At 39.0% G+C, this 19,208-nt stretch overlaps 1 protein-coding gene and 1 non-coding gene across 2 annotated transcripts in view; one reads left to right on the top strand and one right to left on the bottom strand.

Moving 5' to 3' along the window:
* Positions 1-1,319: 1,319 nt before the first annotated feature.
* OPN5 (opsin 5) overlaps positions 1,320-19,208 on the bottom strand; it is a 28,766-nt gene continuing 10,877 nt past the window's right edge. Inside the window, exons 4-7 of the mRNA XM_038553374.1 lie at positions 18,280-18,614; positions 6,515-6,756; positions 3,320-3,377; positions 1,320-1,466 (exon numbers count right to left, since the gene is read on the bottom strand). Coding sequence (XP_038409302.1) covers positions 1,320-1,466; positions 3,320-3,377; positions 6,515-6,756; positions 18,280-18,614 — 782 coding nt within the window. The remainder of the gene's footprint in view (positions 1,467-3,319; positions 3,378-6,514; positions 6,757-18,279; positions 18,615-19,208) is intronic.
* Positions 7,869-7,976, top strand: LOC119874378. The gene has a single exon (XR_005368236.1). It is a non-coding gene; the product is annotated as a U6 spliceosomal RNA (small nuclear RNA).

The raw sequence follows: 19,208 nt of genomic DNA, 5'->3' as shown, positions 1-19,208 counted from the left end.
AGGGCATTTCTATTCTTAATCTCCATTTCACAAATTCATTTATTCATTATTTATTAAGGAGACAGTCATACTTAAACAGGTACATGGGAGCAAGTGAATTTAAAATAAAGTATAAATTAAATCTAAGATTTTACACTCTCAATTTGGTACTCTATTCCACACTTCCACATCTCTCCTTATTCAAACCTGACAGCTACTCTTTTGATTTCCGACCATTCAATTTCCCAGTGCCCTTCCCATGGCAGGCTCTAGGCCAGCCACCAGAACCCAAAGGAGACCAGGTATAATGTCTGCTCAAAGTTTCAGTTTCTTACACACAGCCTCACCGGCACAAAATGTAATGTCTTTTTTCTAAGCTATAGTAAGCTTAAATTGAATTTGTAGAAGTGTTTGGGGACACATAGAGCTTTCTCAAATCATTGGAAGCCCCAGGGGAAGGGGCAGTTATCCACCAACAGCCTGGTATATGCAAGCCAACCCTCATGGGCTCATTTTTTTTCTTCTCCATTCTACCCTAAGGACCAGCTTTCTCCTTCCCTATCAATACTAGTAACAATCCTGGTGCCTCTCAGCTCCCAGAAAAAACGTGGAACCCAGAGCATATAGAATCACTTTTTAAATCATATTTTTCAAATGGAAGCAGAAGTGAAATTTCAGATCTTCCCCCAAAGATTCTAGTGTTTACCCTCTTCCTCCAGACCCCATAAGTATGCTGATCTTTTCTTATACATTTTTTCCCAGCTGATTAAAAGACCACACCCTAGTCAGTTAACAAATGACAGGATGTAGTCTACCTTCAGAGGCTTCTGTACAGTGTCAATGTGAATGAATTCTACCTTTTAGACACTAATCTGAATGTTCTTTTCCATTTCCCTTCACCATTCACTTCCATAATCATTCCTTCAAAACAAAACGGAAAATTCTTCACATCATTTTCTTGAGGTCTTTTGAAACCAGCATCTCTACCTTAATGTTCATTCTTTTCCTACCTGCTTAACTTGCAAATTCTAATCCCTATATGTCAGGTCCAATTTTAGATTTTTTTCACCTGTTATTTTAAATATCTTCATCTGTGTTGTAGACAAACCTCTCAAATATGATTCGTTGTCTGCCTCCATCCTTCCCCCCTCCTGCACGTTGCCCCTTTGTAGACACCACTAACTTCACTGTTTCCTCAGCTTGGTTCCGCATCCCTTGGTTCCTCCACCTCCCATGCAATCAACTGCCAAGATCTCCCACTTAAAATAATTTAAACCTATATTCTCATCTCCATGTCTGTTACCAGTCCTTAATTCAGGCCCTCCTAAGCTGCCATTTCTTTATAAAGCTGCCCACCTGGTCTCCCAAAGTCTACTCTTGAACCCCATCCCCATGAAGAACAATCCACCTTCCACGCTGCCATTAGACAGCGTTATAAACCACATCACTTCTTTCCCCTGCCTAATATCCCACAGGGCTCTGATCCCCTTCGAGGTTAAGATCCACATAACAGCATCAAGAACAAGGCCTGACCACAATTTCATACCCCACTTCTAACCACAACCCCACATGTTCATAATAATTATAGCAATTGCTAATATGTAAGGGCTGCTTTCTTCATTATAGTTATTGTGCTAAGTGATTTATGTGCATATTTTCTCATCTTAGCCTTACAAGGACCCTGTGAGCAAGCTGTTGTTACTTTCCACATTTTACAGGTTTGCCTGAAGGGCAAGGAGCTGGAGACACAAGGCAGTCTGACTGTGCTCTGAACCTGCACCCTCCTCCACCTGAGATACCATGCTCTTCCACCTCTCTGTATTTTACTCATCTGCCTACAATTCCCTTGCTTCTCCAGTCTAATGATAATCTTGCCTCTTTTGTTCCCACTTGGGTAAGCAGTCCCAAGTCCCAGGCAGAGTGGTCACTTCTTTGGCTTTAATCAGAAAGTGTTAAAAAAAAAAAGTGTTTTATACACACATCTACTGAGCCTTTATCATAAACCACTGATGTACAACAACTCCATCTTCACTCCTACTCTGGAGAAAACTAATTAACAAAAAAAAAAAAACAAAACAAAACAAAAAGCAAAAACAAGGTACCACATACTGGGGGCTAAACCTTGGAATATGGTCTGATCTCTATAAATCCTCAGATGGAAGATGTGGAGAGATTATCAAAGGCATTGGAGGGGCCTCTCCCTTCCTTCTTCCTCTTCTCTCACCAGCTGTTATCAGCAAGGTGGGATAAAAATTGTTGAGCAAGACTTAGGGTCATAGGAAAAGGAGGAGGTAAATGGGGCAAGGAGCATGGGGACACCCACCTAGAACTGGAATGAAAATAACTGCAAGAAAGATGGCCCTACTCCTTGGATTAGGAAGGAAAATCAGATAGCCATGTCTTGAAGGCCAATTTGGACCTGGTATTTACATGTGTGCCCCCACCTTTCATTAGTTTTTAAGGAGCAAGCATCTGCCTTTTGAAATAATTCTATCCCATTCTTATGTGCATTTCTTCATCTGTACATCTCACACGGTATTTGTTGAAAACAACCAATGAACAAGGGAAATAACAAAGTTAACAAAGAACAAACAAATTTTAAAAATACTTATGTATAGCTATTTTCACTACATTTGTTTCTTGAGTAATTATAGCTAGTAATGCCCTGTTACATCCACAATGTTTGTATGCGCAGCTTAATGAGGAAAATCCATGTGGGTAAAATTATCATCAGTGGGAATTGTGTTTGTTCTCAAATGCTGAGATACAAGAGAGTTTTCCATTTAGGGGCTTAAGGCAAAATTGATTTCCCTAGAGGACTCCTTTGTGGGAATCACTACCATTAGAGTGTGATCCACTGTTAGCATGAGTGTAGAATGGCTGCAAGAATCAGAAGCATCCACCAGTCAAAGAACCACAGTCCCAACAATCACCCATCTAAATGGACCCCAAAACTGCCATCCTGGCCCTCCATTAAGAAATAATAATGATGATGTAATGAAGTTAAATAACATTCTAATAAATAAAACAATTAAACATTTTTCTTAGTATCTCAGAATACTTTGGGCATGACAATTAGGTTTTAAAATATAATAAAAAGAAAATTCCAGGGAGGCTCATCCTAGTTAATATTCATTATATAGTATCCTATAATCTAATTTCCATTTGGCCTTTGGAATTTCCCAGCAAATCCTGGCTGAAGGAAAAGGAGGGAAAGTGTACAAAATATAAAAATATAATATAAAGAGAAAAGTGTAGTCACAATCAAGCATCAACAGCAGTGAAGAGGCAAACAAGTGAATAATTGTGTCCATGAGTGAGGCTGTGTCCATCTTCATACCTCTTGATGTATTTCCAGCACAGCAGAAGACTTCCTGACTGTGGTAACAGTGTGCAGCCTAGACACAGAAGAAAGAAAATGCGATTTAACATGTATATAAACACACAAACACGTACTGTGTATGTATACCATAGTAGGCATGTCTACCATGAAGATTATATGTGCAAGATTTGAATTAGGAGAGAAGGAAAATAATAATTTGCTTAAAAATAGTCAAAGTCAAGAAGTCCCTTGAGTAGAGCTTTCCATAAACAAGCCACTTGTGCATGACACATCTGTGTCCCAGTGAGTTTCCCATCCTCAGAACAAAAGTCATTGCCTACCTATGGACCAACCAGACAGTTGCACCCTGTGACTTACCTACAAAGAGTGTTCTTTGGAAGACAGCATTCAAACTAAAAGAGTCAGGGGAGGTTTATTACAAGGGCAATGCCAGAATTGAGGGCTTTGTTATCTGTTCATTTTTACTCAAATATGAGGAATGTAAAATGCCTCAGTCCTTCGCTCTGTACCCCCAGTGTCATTTGAACATTTATATTGCATGTAAGGTTGGCCTAGTACCTGAAGTCTGGTTCCCCTGTCACTCACTGGTCTCTCTGTAGGTGGGAAGAGAGGCCTCTGACTACATGAGCTGCACTGCCAATATTTTTCTTTCCTGGGCTCTGGTTCACCAGCTTTTAGTAATGGCTGGGTACAAGAACCATCTGGAAGAGTTAACCAATCAAAAAAACTAATGAAGCTTGGGCCCAATCCAGATCACTTGAAGCCAAATCTCTGCAAGGGAGGGTATAAGCAGCAGTTTTTCAAAGTTCCCTCAGTATCTCTAATATACAGCCAGGGTGGAGAAGCACTGTTTATGAAATACAGAAGACTACATCTGGATACCCAGATGTGATGAATAAGAGCATTTCAAGACAGGCTCTTGGCCATATTTTTTGCTGTAGTTCATCAGCTTTTACCAAAATCTCAGAGGACTCAATTTAGGGGGAAAAATTAGTTAACTTTTAATGAAACTATAAAAATTACTCAAAATTTATTTCCACAGTCTCACATTCAACACATTAGCTTTTTTATTTGAATTCAAAATATTTCCCAAGAGAGTCTCCCCTGATAAGCAAATTCATTTCAGAGCTCAGAAGAGGAAAAAACAAGAATATCCATTAATCTAGTTTAATTTGACTGACTTGCTCTGGTGATGCATTAACCACTCTGGACTGCCTTCAGACCGCTTCACCTCATTCTATAAGCCTCAATATTATCCACTTTTTTTCTTTTGCTTCTTTAGAAAATTCTTCTCTGAAACAAGAATCTTCCAAAAATCAGGAACTCATCACACCTCTTCAGCATTCCTTTTCTGAAAATGTTCCAAACTTTAAAACCCAAAGGCTTCTCCCTGCTTTAGTGCTACCACCTGCTTTCTCCACTGCAATCTGCAAGACTCTAGAATAAGGAAATAGCACTTGTCTTCCTCCAGCAAAGCAATTGTATTTCGTAGAAATGGCTAATGGGAGCAGGCAAGCTGAACCAATTCTTGCCTGCCTGGCTGTCCCAAAGGTCTGCGGCCTCAAGTCACTGCCTTCCTCATAAATTTCTCCCTTTTCATTATTGAGTGTTGAATATTTATGTGCTGTTCACACTTGAGAGCTAATGTACAGAACACAGGATCAGTCCAAGGCATGATTACAAGGTAGGTGAAATTTGCCTTCAGCCATTCCTGTCAAATTCCCATCATCTCTTTCAGAGGAAGAAATGCCCATTATTTTCTCCTGCAATTGCTCTATTAAAAATATTAAAAATACTCTCTCTAACCTGGATTCATAACAACGTATTAATAGTTGATAAGGGCAAAGTGTTATTACTGTCAAAATAGATGCATTTGAGCATTCAAATTTATTCAATTCAATAGAAAAGGCATTAGCCATCAACAATGTGAAAGAAAAAAAAAACCTGCTAACACTTGTTATCTAGCCCTTTCCAAACACACATTTGGTGTAATTCTTACAGTTTCAAAAGATGAGTGTTGCGAACAGCTCATTGCAATTCTAGGCTCTAAGTAGTTCTTTTGCCAAAAGATACAGGTAAATCAACCAAATACTGGTCTTCTACCTCCAAATTGTGTATTTCTTCCCCTGTACCACAACAATGACAATACTACTTTTTCTTTGTGCCTTTTTTTTTTTTCATTTGATCCTGTACCCTATATGGTAATGGTAAGGAAACATTTGTCACTTGCTCAAGCATAGTTAAAGAATAAGATAAACACCCACAATCTCTCCTAGTTAGTTCTACCTTTTTCTCTCTTCTGTCTCCTACTTAATCAAGAAAAGCAGTACCGAAAAATAACTAGACATCCAGTGAGTAAGAATTAATAGAAATCAGAAAACCTCGACCTTCTCAACACCCCTCACCTCAGACCATGCATTCAGGTGCCTGATCCACATTCCACTGCTAGGACTGGTCCTGAATGAACACAAAGCCCACACATCATCCTCGACTCTTTACTCACCCTGAGCCTTGAGTAAAAATGATGCTGGATCCCCAAACTCCCTTGTTTATTTTATAGCAGAAGTAGTTTAGAGTGTTTCCAAACCCAATAGATCTGAATTTAAATCTCTGCTCTGCTACTTCCTGGCTGCGTTAAGCACAGACAGCTCACTTAAACATTAACCTACTTGTACCTCCATTTCCTTATCTGACAGAGAGAAGGTACAATAGGGCCTCTTGTGAAAATAACATAAAGAACCTGACAGAGAGTACAATGTCACCTCCCTTCTCTCCTTCCTTTGCCTGCCCAAATCCTATACTTGTAGCTAGAGATAGAAACATCCCAAACAGGAGAATCCTTTCTGTTGTGAGAACTTCATTTTGAATCAATGCCATGTGGAATCATATTCTTAGAGTAAAATGGATTTGGTCCCAGATAAGGAAGAGTGAGCAATAGTGGTTGCTTGAATGGACATAGCTTCCTATCTTAGTTGCTCTACAATCAAAAATTGAATTACTTTTCTCGTTATCTACCATGACATCCAACCCAACATATCTGATGACTTCAGGAATTTTGATGAATAGAAAATACAGTCTTCTTTAGACTCCTCCTAAGTGAGCTCTAATCCCAAGGAGACAATATTTCAGAGTGGCTTGAAACCCACAGGGTTTTGAAATGATATCATTCATTTCTGGCTTCTGAAATTTTACCTGAAGTCTTCCAAAGATTTCTTCTTGGTTGCTTTCAAACGACCAGTTTGGCAACAGGCAAATTTGTAATCAATGACCTGGTAAATGATGGGGTTGTACATTGCTGCTGATTTTGCAAGTAGGGTTGGCACCACAGAGAGTTGAATGGGGATGGAGTCTGGCCTTCCAAAAGCTGACCACACAGAGACCACTGCATAAGGAATCCAGGCAATCAGGAAGCCAGCACAAATCAGCATTGCTACCTGGTAAGGGAAAGCAATAGAACAGAGTCAAGACACCTGATGGAAATGATGGGAGTGGGGGAGACCAGCAGCTGATTTACATCTAAGAAAGTCTATTATTTTTCCATTTACCTGGCCTGTGGATATATTTCCTATGGACTTCGAGATGTTCAGCCAGAGAAAGTTATTATAATGCTTTATCCCATTGACCATATCCTATTCGTTCTTTACTCCAGAATCTAAATGTACCAAAAGACCCAAAGTTTAACCCTAAGAAGTTGGCAGATTTTACATTGGGTAGGAAGTCATGCTAAGAAGACATCCATGCCCCTGAAATTTCCAGACTTCTCAACCCACGTTAATAGAAAATATGTTCCATTATATTTGGAGCTAGATGGAAAACATGTTCACCTTGAAGAAATTTTAAATCACTCTTATTTGCCTCAGGAAACAGAAACTTTGCCCTTGTTGGAAATTTTAATATGAACCTTCTTCAGAGATTTCTATTAAGTGTTACTTCTTTTGGCTCATTTTCTCAAGTATGAGGCTTGGATAGTGAAAACTCACTAGATATAAAGTAAAATAGAATCACCGAGTTTTAACTTAAGTGACACAGTGGCATAAAGCAAGACTTTTCCAGAAAGCATTTTTTCTCTCACAAAATTATAATTACTTTAGGAACCTCTTAACTTCAGATCAAAGAAGAGAGAGAGGGTTTTAAACACTCTCACTAGTTTCTCACCATCTGCAACCCAGTCCCTCTACTAATGTAGCCCTAATTAGTGTCCTGTAACTACATACCTGACCCTACAGATTATCTCATTTGAATTCAATAATCCCTTTTTAGCAAGTGTTTGGTGCCAGACACAATGCCAAGTGCTGTTGGGGACAACAGTACACCTTCGTGCCCTATTGCATCCTTCTGGAATACAAACAACTACTGTACAAGGAAGAAGAGTATTTAAGTACCAGCAGAAGAGGATCAAATTACATGGTACAGGGCAAATTCAAAATGGTTTCATGAGGGACGTGACGTATATCCTGCATGATGGCAAGTTGAAATAAAGGAATGGAAGTGAGATCAGCATGAGCAAAGACACAGGTGTATGTGAGGTTTATAAAGAAACTAGCAAGTGCTTGCTTCAGCAGCACATATACTAAAATTGGAACAATACGGAGAAGATTAGCATGGTCCTTGTGCAAGGATGATCATGCAAATTCGAGAAACATTCCATATTTTTGAGGGAAAAAAAGGAATTAAAACTAGCAAGCAATTCACTTTGGCATAGGAGATGAGGCTGGAAAGAAAGATAATATCCATATATTCAGGGTTTTTTATTACATATGACTGTACTTGCACTAAATTCCATATGCTTTGAGGCACTAGTAGGTTTTTGGGTTGGAGACTTCATGAGAGCTCTGTTTAGGAAGATTAACCTTACTAGTGAAATAGTGCAGGAAGAAATTGGAGGTAGAAAAACCATTGTTTATTCATTCGATCAACAAGCATCATTGGCATCTCTTACATGTTTTTGTGTCAAGGATAAAGTAAAGAACAAAGCAGACACAATCCTTGGCCACATAGAATTTCCACTTTTAACAGGTTTGTTTAAGCAACAGTCTAAACAAGAAATGAAAGGGCTCTTACTCTGAGTGAAGTTTGAGCTTCGGTGTTTATCTTAAACATGAGCTATTTCAGGTCCTAGTTAAGAGAGCGGGCACTAACTTTGAAGTATTTTTATACTATTATCTACTAGAGTATTTTTTGTAAGATAAATAATGAGATGATATTCAAATGAGTGCTCTTTGTAGTGGACATCTGGTTTTGTTTGCATTTATTTTCCTCTTCTTCTTAAACCTTCTACTATAGCATCACCAGTATCCCTTCTACCTGTAGGCAATTGTATGGAGCTAGCATCATATGACCTAAGCCTGACCAGAGGACTTCATGCCCCCTAGCTACAACAGCAAGAATAGGAATGGGCAGATGACTAGAAAGAGCATAATCAGACTCATCTTAGTGATTTTATAAGGGATTTGTAGGAAGAGTGGAGCATCCTTTTATCCAAGTGCCCCAAAACCCAGAGAAGACAAAAACATGCTGCTGTCTGGGGCAGACACCACTGCCTCTTTCCCCAGTCTCATTTAAGAAGGAAAAAAATAGTGTTCCTAACATGAGAGTCATGACAAGCTAGTGTAGAGGATCTATGAAAAGGAATAAGACACAAAATGTTTTATTAATAACAAAGCAATAATATTTATGCTTGTTTTTTGTTTTAGTAATCCAACTGGCTAAGTTCTTTTGTAACAAAGTCATTTGTACGACCATATGCATTTCAATATGCTTCCATGAGAACAGAGATGTGGCATGCAGGGAATGATCCATAGCCCTATTTGACCTGTGGAACAGCCTGTAAGTAGGGTGTTTGTCCTGAGAATCCCACGTCTGTGGGCTGTGTCAAGAAAGAAGCCTGGAAAATCCACCATACGTCTCAGGTCATAAAATTCTACCCAAGAAGTTCAAGGCTCATCTCTAAAAATTAACTGCAGTTGAGACACACCTCAGTTATAACCATTTCACTCCATTTTACAAATATTCTAAATCTCAAAGAAATGAATGAAGTGAGCTCAGACCTCCTTCAAGTCCTGAAGCCCTGCGCCAGGGTCCTGCAGCCTTGCTTTAGGGTCCTGAACCAAAATTCTTGTCTATGCTTAACAGTTATCAAGCAGGCCTAGATCATACATGCGATCTCCTGCTTGCTTACTTTTCCACCTCTCTGCAGAGGGTTACCCAGGAGAAATTGTGTTTAGTTTGGTCTGTGTGACTTTCATTTGTAAATGGAACAGATGCCTCAAGGCTCAAAGTGAGGGTCTTTTTTCTAAATTCCCAAATAAACAATAACTGTATAAATAAAACTTGCTTTAGCAGATGTCTGGGAACTTAACATAGCTCCACCCTTTCTCTTTGGTGACTCATCTGATGATTTCACGGTGTCTCAAAAGTTGTTTTGTGTTGCTGTCAAAGTCATTGACAAAAAAAAAATAGATTAGCAATTAGTCCATAATATTTTCTACATTTTACATATTTTCTGCTTTTATGAGGGTGTGCAATGGGAAGAGGAAGGACTTCAAACATGTGCATTACATTATCCTTTTTAAAAGGACATTGGATTTAAGTGCCTTAAATTGAATGACTAGAAATCAAGTTTAAAAAGCAGAAAGAAGGATAAAGCCTAGATCTAAAGCGCTGCAGAATGCTACTTATGTATTTGAAGTGAATACAAAGTTAACATGAGGCCCATTTATTTTTTACAATCTTTTCCTGTTAAAATATACTCCACAAAATATTAAAACATTAAATATTAAAGGCATTTTAAGATATACTCTATAAAAACTTACAAAACTTGCATGTTACACTCATTTTCCCAGTGCTTTCTACTCAATGTGGAACATGTTTAATCTTTCATCAGTCTGTTCTTTCCTCATTTCTGAGTGTGTACTCATTTTCATTTTCCAGAATTTCTATTCCAGATATCCTTAAACCAGTTCTAACACAGACACCTGTACCTGTCAACTTTTTTCTAAGTTGTTTATTTTTTAGTCACTTCACTTTTATCACTGCCTTTTGGTTTACTGGAAAAGCAGTAAAATTTCAATTCTTAAATTAGGCAATTTTTTGTGGGAGGAAATTCACAGAATATGTGTTTTGCTTCTACAAAAGAATCACACATCTGCAACCCAGTTCCCTTTAAATAGATCTTGCTGCAGAGGACTAAGGAATATCTATATGTTCCTGCTACAATTCAAATAGGCATTAACTTAAGTGTCACATAGGCAATATTGTACATAGTACTAATAGAACAATGGGATTAGAAGTAAATATTATATAAGGCTCTGTCCTTGGACCTAATTCATCTGAACCATTCCAGCAGATATGGTTTCCAAGAAGCAAAGTCCAGCCCTGTCTCTGTGCTGAAGCAGTGTGGAATAGCACAAACATCATGGATAGATATATTCAGGTTTGGATTCCAATTGTGGTTCAATTCCACTGACCAGTGTGAGTGAAACGACCATTTTGGTTCCTTCCATCAGGCTCCTTTGCCTGGATATGAGTAGGGCCTCAGCCAATGTTTGAAGTTGTGTACTACCTTGAATAATAAAATGGTTGAAAAGAGGACATGGAATTGATGTGGAAGTGAAGTTTAAAAAGAGAGGCAATAAGATGGAATAAATTCCCCACCAATAACAAGATTGATCACATCCTAGAACCAGTCAAACTAGTGATAACAAGGATATTGCAGCGGCTGGGATGAGACAAGATCACAAGGAGCAAGATCACTACATGTGTGCATTGAGAAAATGGTGGGAGAGCATACAATTGACCAGAAGATGAGGATAATAAGATTTGGTTTTCCTATCTTGAGTCTAGCTGGCAAGCATATGGATTTGCTCCAAACTGATCAAAAAATTGATATGAAAAGATGATAATGCAAGAATAAATGCTAGTTATGAGGCCACTACCCCCACATGCAGGCAGCCTGCCATTGAGAGACACTACCAACTGGGGAGGGGGGGGTGTTGCTTAGCAACCATGATCCACCTTCTTTGGCCCTCAGTTCCTGACATGTATAAAAATAGGGGTGATATTTAGCTTTCACACCACCTTTGAAGAAATAATTTGTTGACCCTAAGCATGTGTAATTTGAGTGTCTTCCTTCCTTTTATTTTATTGATAGAATGACAAAGAAGACAACTGTCCTAGGTCCTTCTTCATGCACTTAGAAAGAAGTGGTTGTGATCCAAGTAGAAAATATTAACTTGTACTTTAAAAAAAAAAAAAAAAAGACATAGAAGGAGGGGTCTGTACTTCCCCACTGCAATTTTCTCAAATCTTAAAATACCACTCTTCTATAAACAAGCAAAAGCTGTGATTGAAAGGAGAGGATGTGAATTAGGTCATGTCACTCTGTACATCTGTGTTGCGGGATTTGGGTCTAAAACTGAACACAACATTCCCCAGTGAGGCAGTGGCTGGCTTAAACAATAAGAGATACAAATCTCTATCTGGCTCAACCAAATGAGGGAGATTTCACTGTTCATTGTAGATGAACCAAACCCTTAAGGTGAAGAAATTGCTACTCAACAGGGTAACATAGGTGGAGAGGCCAGGTAGTTTTAGCAGTAAGAGCTGTTGCTGTCTACCCTTAAATAATTCAACCAATCTAGCCATTTCTATACAACCTAAGAGTTTTAGAAGATAACTTGGGCAGCATTTAGTTCCCCTCCCCCACCTTCTTTCACAGATGAGAAAAACGAGGCCCAGTGAGGTAAAGTGGTTTGTCCAAGGTGAATCAGTCAGGATTCTGAGTTCCAAACAACAGAAATTGACTTTGGCTGAGTGAGACAGGAAAGGAATGGGTTAGTTAGAGCATCATTGGGAGCACTACACTCAAAACTGAGACCAAGCAGACAGAAATGATACCCAAAATGGTGGCCCAAACCAGCTCTGATACAGAGACCACTGCTGCTGCTGCCATACCCTCAGGAGACATCTCCCTGCCCCTCCACTGGAGTCACTAGCTCCTGAGATACACTGGCTGGAGCCTAGGGTCATAGTTGTACTCCAAATGCAAAGGAATCTTGGAAAATCAGTGACTGGTCCTTTTGTATCTTTTAATTTAGGAGTCAGCCTTTGCTTAGATGTGTTGCTCCCCACCATTCCATTCCCCAAGATTCAAAATGTTGGAAATTCCTCAGCACAGAAAGGAATTTATCCACTAGCAACTAAAATAACAAATGTCAGCTATATGAGACTCTCCATGGGCTAGTGGCAAAACAGATTCACCCCTAATTTGAAATTCTTTCCTTCAACAAATACATATTTTTATATGCATTTACTTATATATATCTTTATATTTCATTTATATTGATATAACATAATTAATTATATGTTATATGATTTTATGTCATATCATGTTATAATGTTTAATTTAAAATGTTCAAGACATTGTGCTATACCCTAGGGACACAAAATGAACAAAGTGATACGGTTGTTACTCCACAGGCCTTACTGACTAATGCTAAAGCCGGACATTGAGCAAATAATCACAAAAATAAGTATGTGATTATAAATTAATTATAAATTATGCCCAATTCTAAAAAAAATGTAAAGACAGCATTGACACATTGTAATAGGAAGATCTGAATTGAATTTGGGGAATGCTTTTCTGGGAAGTGGCATTTAAGATAAGAACACTTACAAAGAATCAGAGAAAATAACTTAATTGGTTTAAAAAATAAAAAGCAATGCAGTTCAGCTTTCCCACAAACTGCCCTTAGAGTTCTCCTAAAAGGTTCTCTGAATATGAACCCTCAGTGATAAATAACACTGGATGAGCAATCAAAGAGAGGAATCATTTGAGGAAAGCAGAGATTTACATTTATGATTTTTAAAAAGACTTCACAATCAGCGTAAAAGAACAAAGCGAAACAAAATGCCTGTCAGTAATAAAAGGGACAGAGGAACTCAAGTCAGGGGTCAAGGGACCACTTAACACTCATCAAGGTAATTAGATTAACTTAATTTATTCAATTATGTATTCATTATAGCAATCTTGATTAAGCATCTAGTAGGTGCCAGTGAGGCTCAGTAGCAAACAGGATATTACACTACTGTTCACCTACCTACTACTTGCAAAGAAGGACAAGCGTGTGGCTCAATAAAGTGAATGTATGAAGTGCTCTGAAGACCAATTGCAGAGGGACTTAAACTAGCCAGGGAGGATCAGGAAGGCTTTCTGGTGGAAATAAGGGAAAATAAGAGAAATCCAGATGCCAAAGGATCAAGATACTACTTATAGACCTAGAACTTATAGATAATCTATTTGTGCTAAATAAATAAATATTAAGTACTAATACACACAGCATAACAATATTTGGAAAAATTAGTCTATGCTTCTGGTATTTTCTGCCTGTTACTCCACCGCCCCCCTCATTAAAGCAAAAGCAAGAGTGTTCACTGCATTGTGTGAAGATTTTTTTCAAGCAGAAATACCCAAAGAAGTAAAACATTCATTTCTCAGCTTGTGAGTTTTAAAATAGAAATTTGAAACTTACAGGAAAAAAAAAAAATACTTGAGAGAAAGGGGGTTTGAGTATGAAAAAAAAAAAAAAAAGGACAGAGTATCCACAGCCAGAAATTTGTAGGACCAGAGGCATTAATCTTACTAAATGGGAACAGTTTTTGAGGGATGCACATGATTACAGGTTTCCCACCCCAAAGTGGGTAAAGGAACTACAGAATACAGCTTGAAGGTGAGGGAGGACCTTGGAGGAGCTGGTAATTGACCTTGAGAAACTGTCCGGATGCTACTCCACCGAGCTTAGCACAAAGGGCCAGGGATGGTGCTAGGGGAGCAAAGACCTTCAATACATTTGGGGATCTCAGAGCCAAACACTTGTGCCTTGCTTCCCAGGGTCCCAGCCAACTCCTAACATACGCATGCAGTCAAAAAACAAGGAAGGACAGAGAAATAGCTGGAACTGCTGATAAACCTAAAGAGGACTTCCAGTTGGAACAAAAAGAATGCGAAGTGACTCATGACAACTGATGACTGAGACTGGAAAGAAACTTAAATATGTCAGCAATACCATGGTCAATAAATTAAAACAACTAGACCAGGAGCCCCCACCCATTAACACCACAGAATTATAAAAGCCTCTCTAGAATTTATACATGGCCCTGGGAGGAGGAGGAAAATCCCCAGTTCAACTGAATTTATCTTCATTGTTTAATATTAAGTTTGTTTTACAAAGTCAAATGCAGACATGAAAATGAGATGGTACGGAGTCCTAGAAATATAAAGAGAGTCTTTGTTTGTTTTTATTTCTTGAGCTTTTTTTACAGACCTCTGTTGGCAGTCTGTTAAATTTCAGCCTGCTACAAAAGTCTAGCAAGACCATCGTTCTTAAAAAAATTAATTCAAGGGAAATTACAAAGCAGAGAGATATTTGTAGATGGGTTGTCAGCTTTCAGGTGGATAAGACCAGACTGGCAAAATGCAGTCCCAGATAATAACCCAGCTGGAAATCATTAGAGTACCCAGAAAAGTAAATTATTTTGACTCCAGAATCCAAGGAGGTGACCTTTAAGTAGTAAGCTTTTAGACCAGGCTGTTCTAAAAGATCAAAAGCACCAAATGAATAAGCAAACCACCAATCCTGGGAGGTAGTTGGAGGAAAAGCTTTCTAAGACTATGAAAAGGTGCAGTGTAAGGTTGTTTTTTTACTTATTTTTAGTCAGAAAAAAGTTAAGATAAAAACTAAATGGTAGGGATCCCTGGGTGGCGCAGCGGTTTGGCGCCTGCCTTTGGCCCAGGGCGCGATCCTGGAGACTTGGGATCGAGTCCCATGTCGGGCTCCCGGTGCTTGGAGCCTGCTTCTCCCTCTGCCTGTGTCTCTGCCTCTCTCTCTCTCTCTCTGTGACTATCATAAAAAAAAAAAAAAAGGTAATTGAAAACATTTTAAATTTAGCACAGAGATGCCAAAATAGAAAGTTATGTTTATCATTGTGGGTTGAATTTTGATTTATGTTTTTTGCATAAGTTTTAATAATTAGAAGCTTTTTATATTCAGGTTATTTTAATATAAGTTTTATATATATAAATGAGGTACAGACATATTGTATAATATATGAAATATATTATATAATGTAGACATTATATGTAATAGTGTCATTTAGTATATGTCAAAAGAAGATATGCATAAAATAAAATCATACATATAGATGCCTACACTTTTCATTTAAAGATTTTATTTATTTATTCATGAGAGACACAGAGAGAGAGAGAGAGGCAGAGACACAGGCTGAGTGAGAAGCAGGCTCCATGCAGGAAGCCTGATGTGGGACTCAATCCCGGGATTCCAGGACCATGCCCTGGCCTGAAGGCAGGCGCTAAACCTCTGAGCCACCCGGGCTGCCCTACACTTTTCATTTAACATCTCTTTGGTTAATCTGGTCTGGGTGAGTCTGGCTATTGGATCTATATAGTCCATTCCAGGTCAAGGAGCCTAATAACCACAAACCAAATTAAATGGTGTGTGCCAAGTTTCACCTCATATGTATAATGAGCTTCAGAATCCCTCACTAAGCAAATTGCCCACCGTCCAGAATACTCAAAGAACCAGATGCTAGGGTATTTATAAAAGCTAACTGTGGGTGGAATTAGGCAATTTAACTAACAGGAGAACAGATGATGAACAACAGACTCAGAAAAACTGGAGTAGGACCTCATGGAAATAAGGATCCAGGCTCGCTAATCAAAACCATCAAAATGTCTTGAGTCCAACACCACTGGAAGGTGGCAAGAAGAGAGAGAGTCTATGACATCTCAGCAGCTTTCTGGTATGCCAAACTGCAGGACTACAAGGTAAAATCAAATCCACTTACTAATGTGATGGATATCACATCATTTTCCTGAACATACTTCCATAAAGTATTAAAAAGGAAAATTTTTATTATTGTTGCATTCACCCTGTTCCTAGAACAGTAGTTGATTCCGAGTAGGGTTTGGATTAAACGTAATACAAATTTATCTTGGATTCATTTATTTGGGTTAATTTTTTTTAAGTTATAGGTAAGACCTAAAAGGAGACCTAGAAATGAAGAACTTAGTTCATGACCTTGGATTTTATGGAAATAGTTTTTTTCTATTTTATAGCCAGTTATAAGGTAAAACGCAGATAATGATTCCTGATCCTGTGTTTTTGTCCAGGTAAGACTTCTCTATTATGAGATTATGAGTATAGATTTAAAGTATTGAAAACTTTCTGGAGCTGTTACTCAGCACATGGAGTTGAGGAAGTAAAGGTCAACTGGAACCAACAAAAATCTCTAGCTCACGTTGTGCACCCAAAAGATCATTGTACCATCTCAAAACATCTGCAATTCAAAGAGAGGAATATTACTAAAATGAAGGCCCTGACTTACTAGAAGTGATCTCAGGTCTGGAGGAAATTGTTACTATAGGTCCTGAGACAAGTGGTCTCCAAAGTAGGCTGTGAGGACACGTGAAGTTGGGATGTCAATAATATGACTGATTGGGATACCAGAGGGAATGGTTAGAACTTCAATCTACATTTAATTTTTTTATCTTTAAAAGTAAAATAGAAATTAGGGCATACTAATGTTAAATATACAGTTTGATGGTATTAGCTGCATGTCATTTATATTGAGATACCTGCTGGGAAAATATCTCTTTCACTATAAGAGTAAGACAGAGGATGACTGGGTGGCTCAGCAGTTAAAGCGTCTGCCTTTGGCTCAGGGTGTGATCCTGGAATCCCAGGATTGAGTCCCACATCGGGCTCCTTGCATGGAGCCTGCTTCTCCCTCTGCTGTGTCTCTGCCTCTCTCTCCCTCTCTCTGTGTCTCTCATGAATAAATAAATAAAATTTTTTAAAAAAGAGTAAGACAGGATGAAAGTGGGAGGACCCCTACCTTATACTTCCCCAGAATTCCTGAAAGTTGCAAGAGAATGAAGGAACTACAGTTTCTTTAACACCTTCTAGGCCCCAAATGACAGAACAACATGATTTATCTCATTGAATCTCCACCATAATCCAATGACATAGATGTTACAATTCTTGTCACACAAGTGAGAAAATAGATTTAAAGTTTAGTATCTAGCTCTGGGTCACAAACCTGGCAAGTATTGGTGATGGAATGAGAACCCTAATCTGTTCCCAAATTATGTGTTCCTTTCATTACATTACAATATCCAAGGAACTGTTGACTCTGAAGCTCTGCAGAAATTGCTCTTATGGGATCCCTGGGTGGCGCAGCGGTTTGGCACCTGCCTTTGGCCCAGGGCGCAATCCTGGAGACCCGGGATCGAATCCCACGTCAGGCTCCCGGTGCATGGAGCCTGCTTCTCCCTCTGCCTGTGTCTCTGCCTCTCTCTCTCTCTCTCTCTCTCTCTCTCTCTCTCTCTGTGACTATCATAAATAAATAAAAATTAAAAAAAAAGAAAGAAAGTGCTCTTATGTTAAGCTCCCATAAGATAGTAGATGTGGTAAGCTCTTATGCTAAATAATATGGGGTGGCAGGATGTCCCTAATCACACCCACCAAAGTCCATACAAAATAGTAAGTACTATTAGGCATTTTATGATGCATAGAAGTTATTATTGTTATGACTTAATAATATTATTAAGTTATTATTATTATGACTTAAATAATTTTTGAGAACCAAGAATGTCTTATTCAATAGAGAGAAAAAGCTCCCAGTAGATCCAAATTTAGTAGATATTAGAAATGTGTGATGTTCTGTGTGTGTGTGTGTGTGTGTGTGTGTGTGTAAATGAGAGAGAGACAGAAACAGGGAAAAGAAATACTAGAAAGGTTTAGGTAAATAATAGCAAAGTTCAGAAGTCCATAAAGAATAGAGGTTCTAAGTTCTCTCAGTCCCCAACATTCCCTAACCTTTTTGCCCTATGAAGTTTTAATCAATCAGAAAACCCCTCTGTAAATTATTCCTGTAGTTACCTTGGTTAGTTTCATTTCCAGCACATGGCTGCTATGTATCCGACTGTCGAAATGAGCTACTTCTTTGGAGGAGGACTTAACCTTGGCAATGATCTTCACATAGGAGAATACGATCACAGCCGTTGGGAGCAAGAGGCAGAAGAAGAGGATGTTCAGGATGAAAATCTGGCCACCCAGGGAGGCCTGGGCCAGCCACCAGTCCAGCGTGCATGAGGTTCCGAAGGGCTCAGGTGCGTAGTCCCCCAGACCTACCAAGGGCATGGTGGTCCAGAAAGAAGCATAGGCCCAGATGACTGCCAGGCAGATGTAGGCGTGCTTTCTTTTCAGCCAAACCCCTGGAGGTAGAAGAAAAGCATTACCGGGATGTAATCTGCCCTACACCCAAATACCTCCCCTCGATATGTCAATTCCACATCCAAAGAGTTATTCCATTGGATTCTGGGAGAAGTGGTCAGGTAACTGAATTCTGAGGGAGAGTGGAATGAAGGGAGAAAAGTTCCAGAGCATGGGCCTTTTTCCAAGAGAATAAAATCAGAAGTGCTTTCACAGGGAAGGTTTCCATAGGCACGCAGGAGCCTTAGGACGGGTAAGTGACAAAAGCTGAAGAAAGGGGACAGTAGAGAGATAAGAAGATGCCAAAGACAATGAAGGAAGGATCTTAAGAAAGCATCCAGAATGACCTTGAGATCCTATCCAATACGGGGCCAACTGGTAGAATAGAAGGACCAAGCCCCCAAAAGCATTTATTAATGGTTCATCCAAGGTAGACTCCTTTGGGGAGGCTGACAAATAATAACACATTGTTTGTGCCTTTAGATACCCTTCTCCCTAAAGGCTTTCATGTCTCTCATCTCATGTATCCTCCTAAGTACTTGTTGTTGGGGGTTGGTGGGCCACGACCATGACTGTGTGCAGTGACATTAAATTGG

The sequence above is a fragment of the Canis lupus genome, chromosome 12, assembly GCF_011100685.1.
Source record: "Canis lupus familiaris isolate Mischka breed German Shepherd chromosome 12, alternate assembly UU_Cfam_GSD_1.0, whole genome shotgun sequence".
Taxonomy (NCBI): Eukaryota; Metazoa; Chordata; class Mammalia; order Carnivora; family Canidae; genus Canis; species Canis lupus.
The sequence above is the reverse complement of the archived record's forward strand: the minus strand, read 5'-3'. Positions and strand labels throughout refer to the sequence as shown.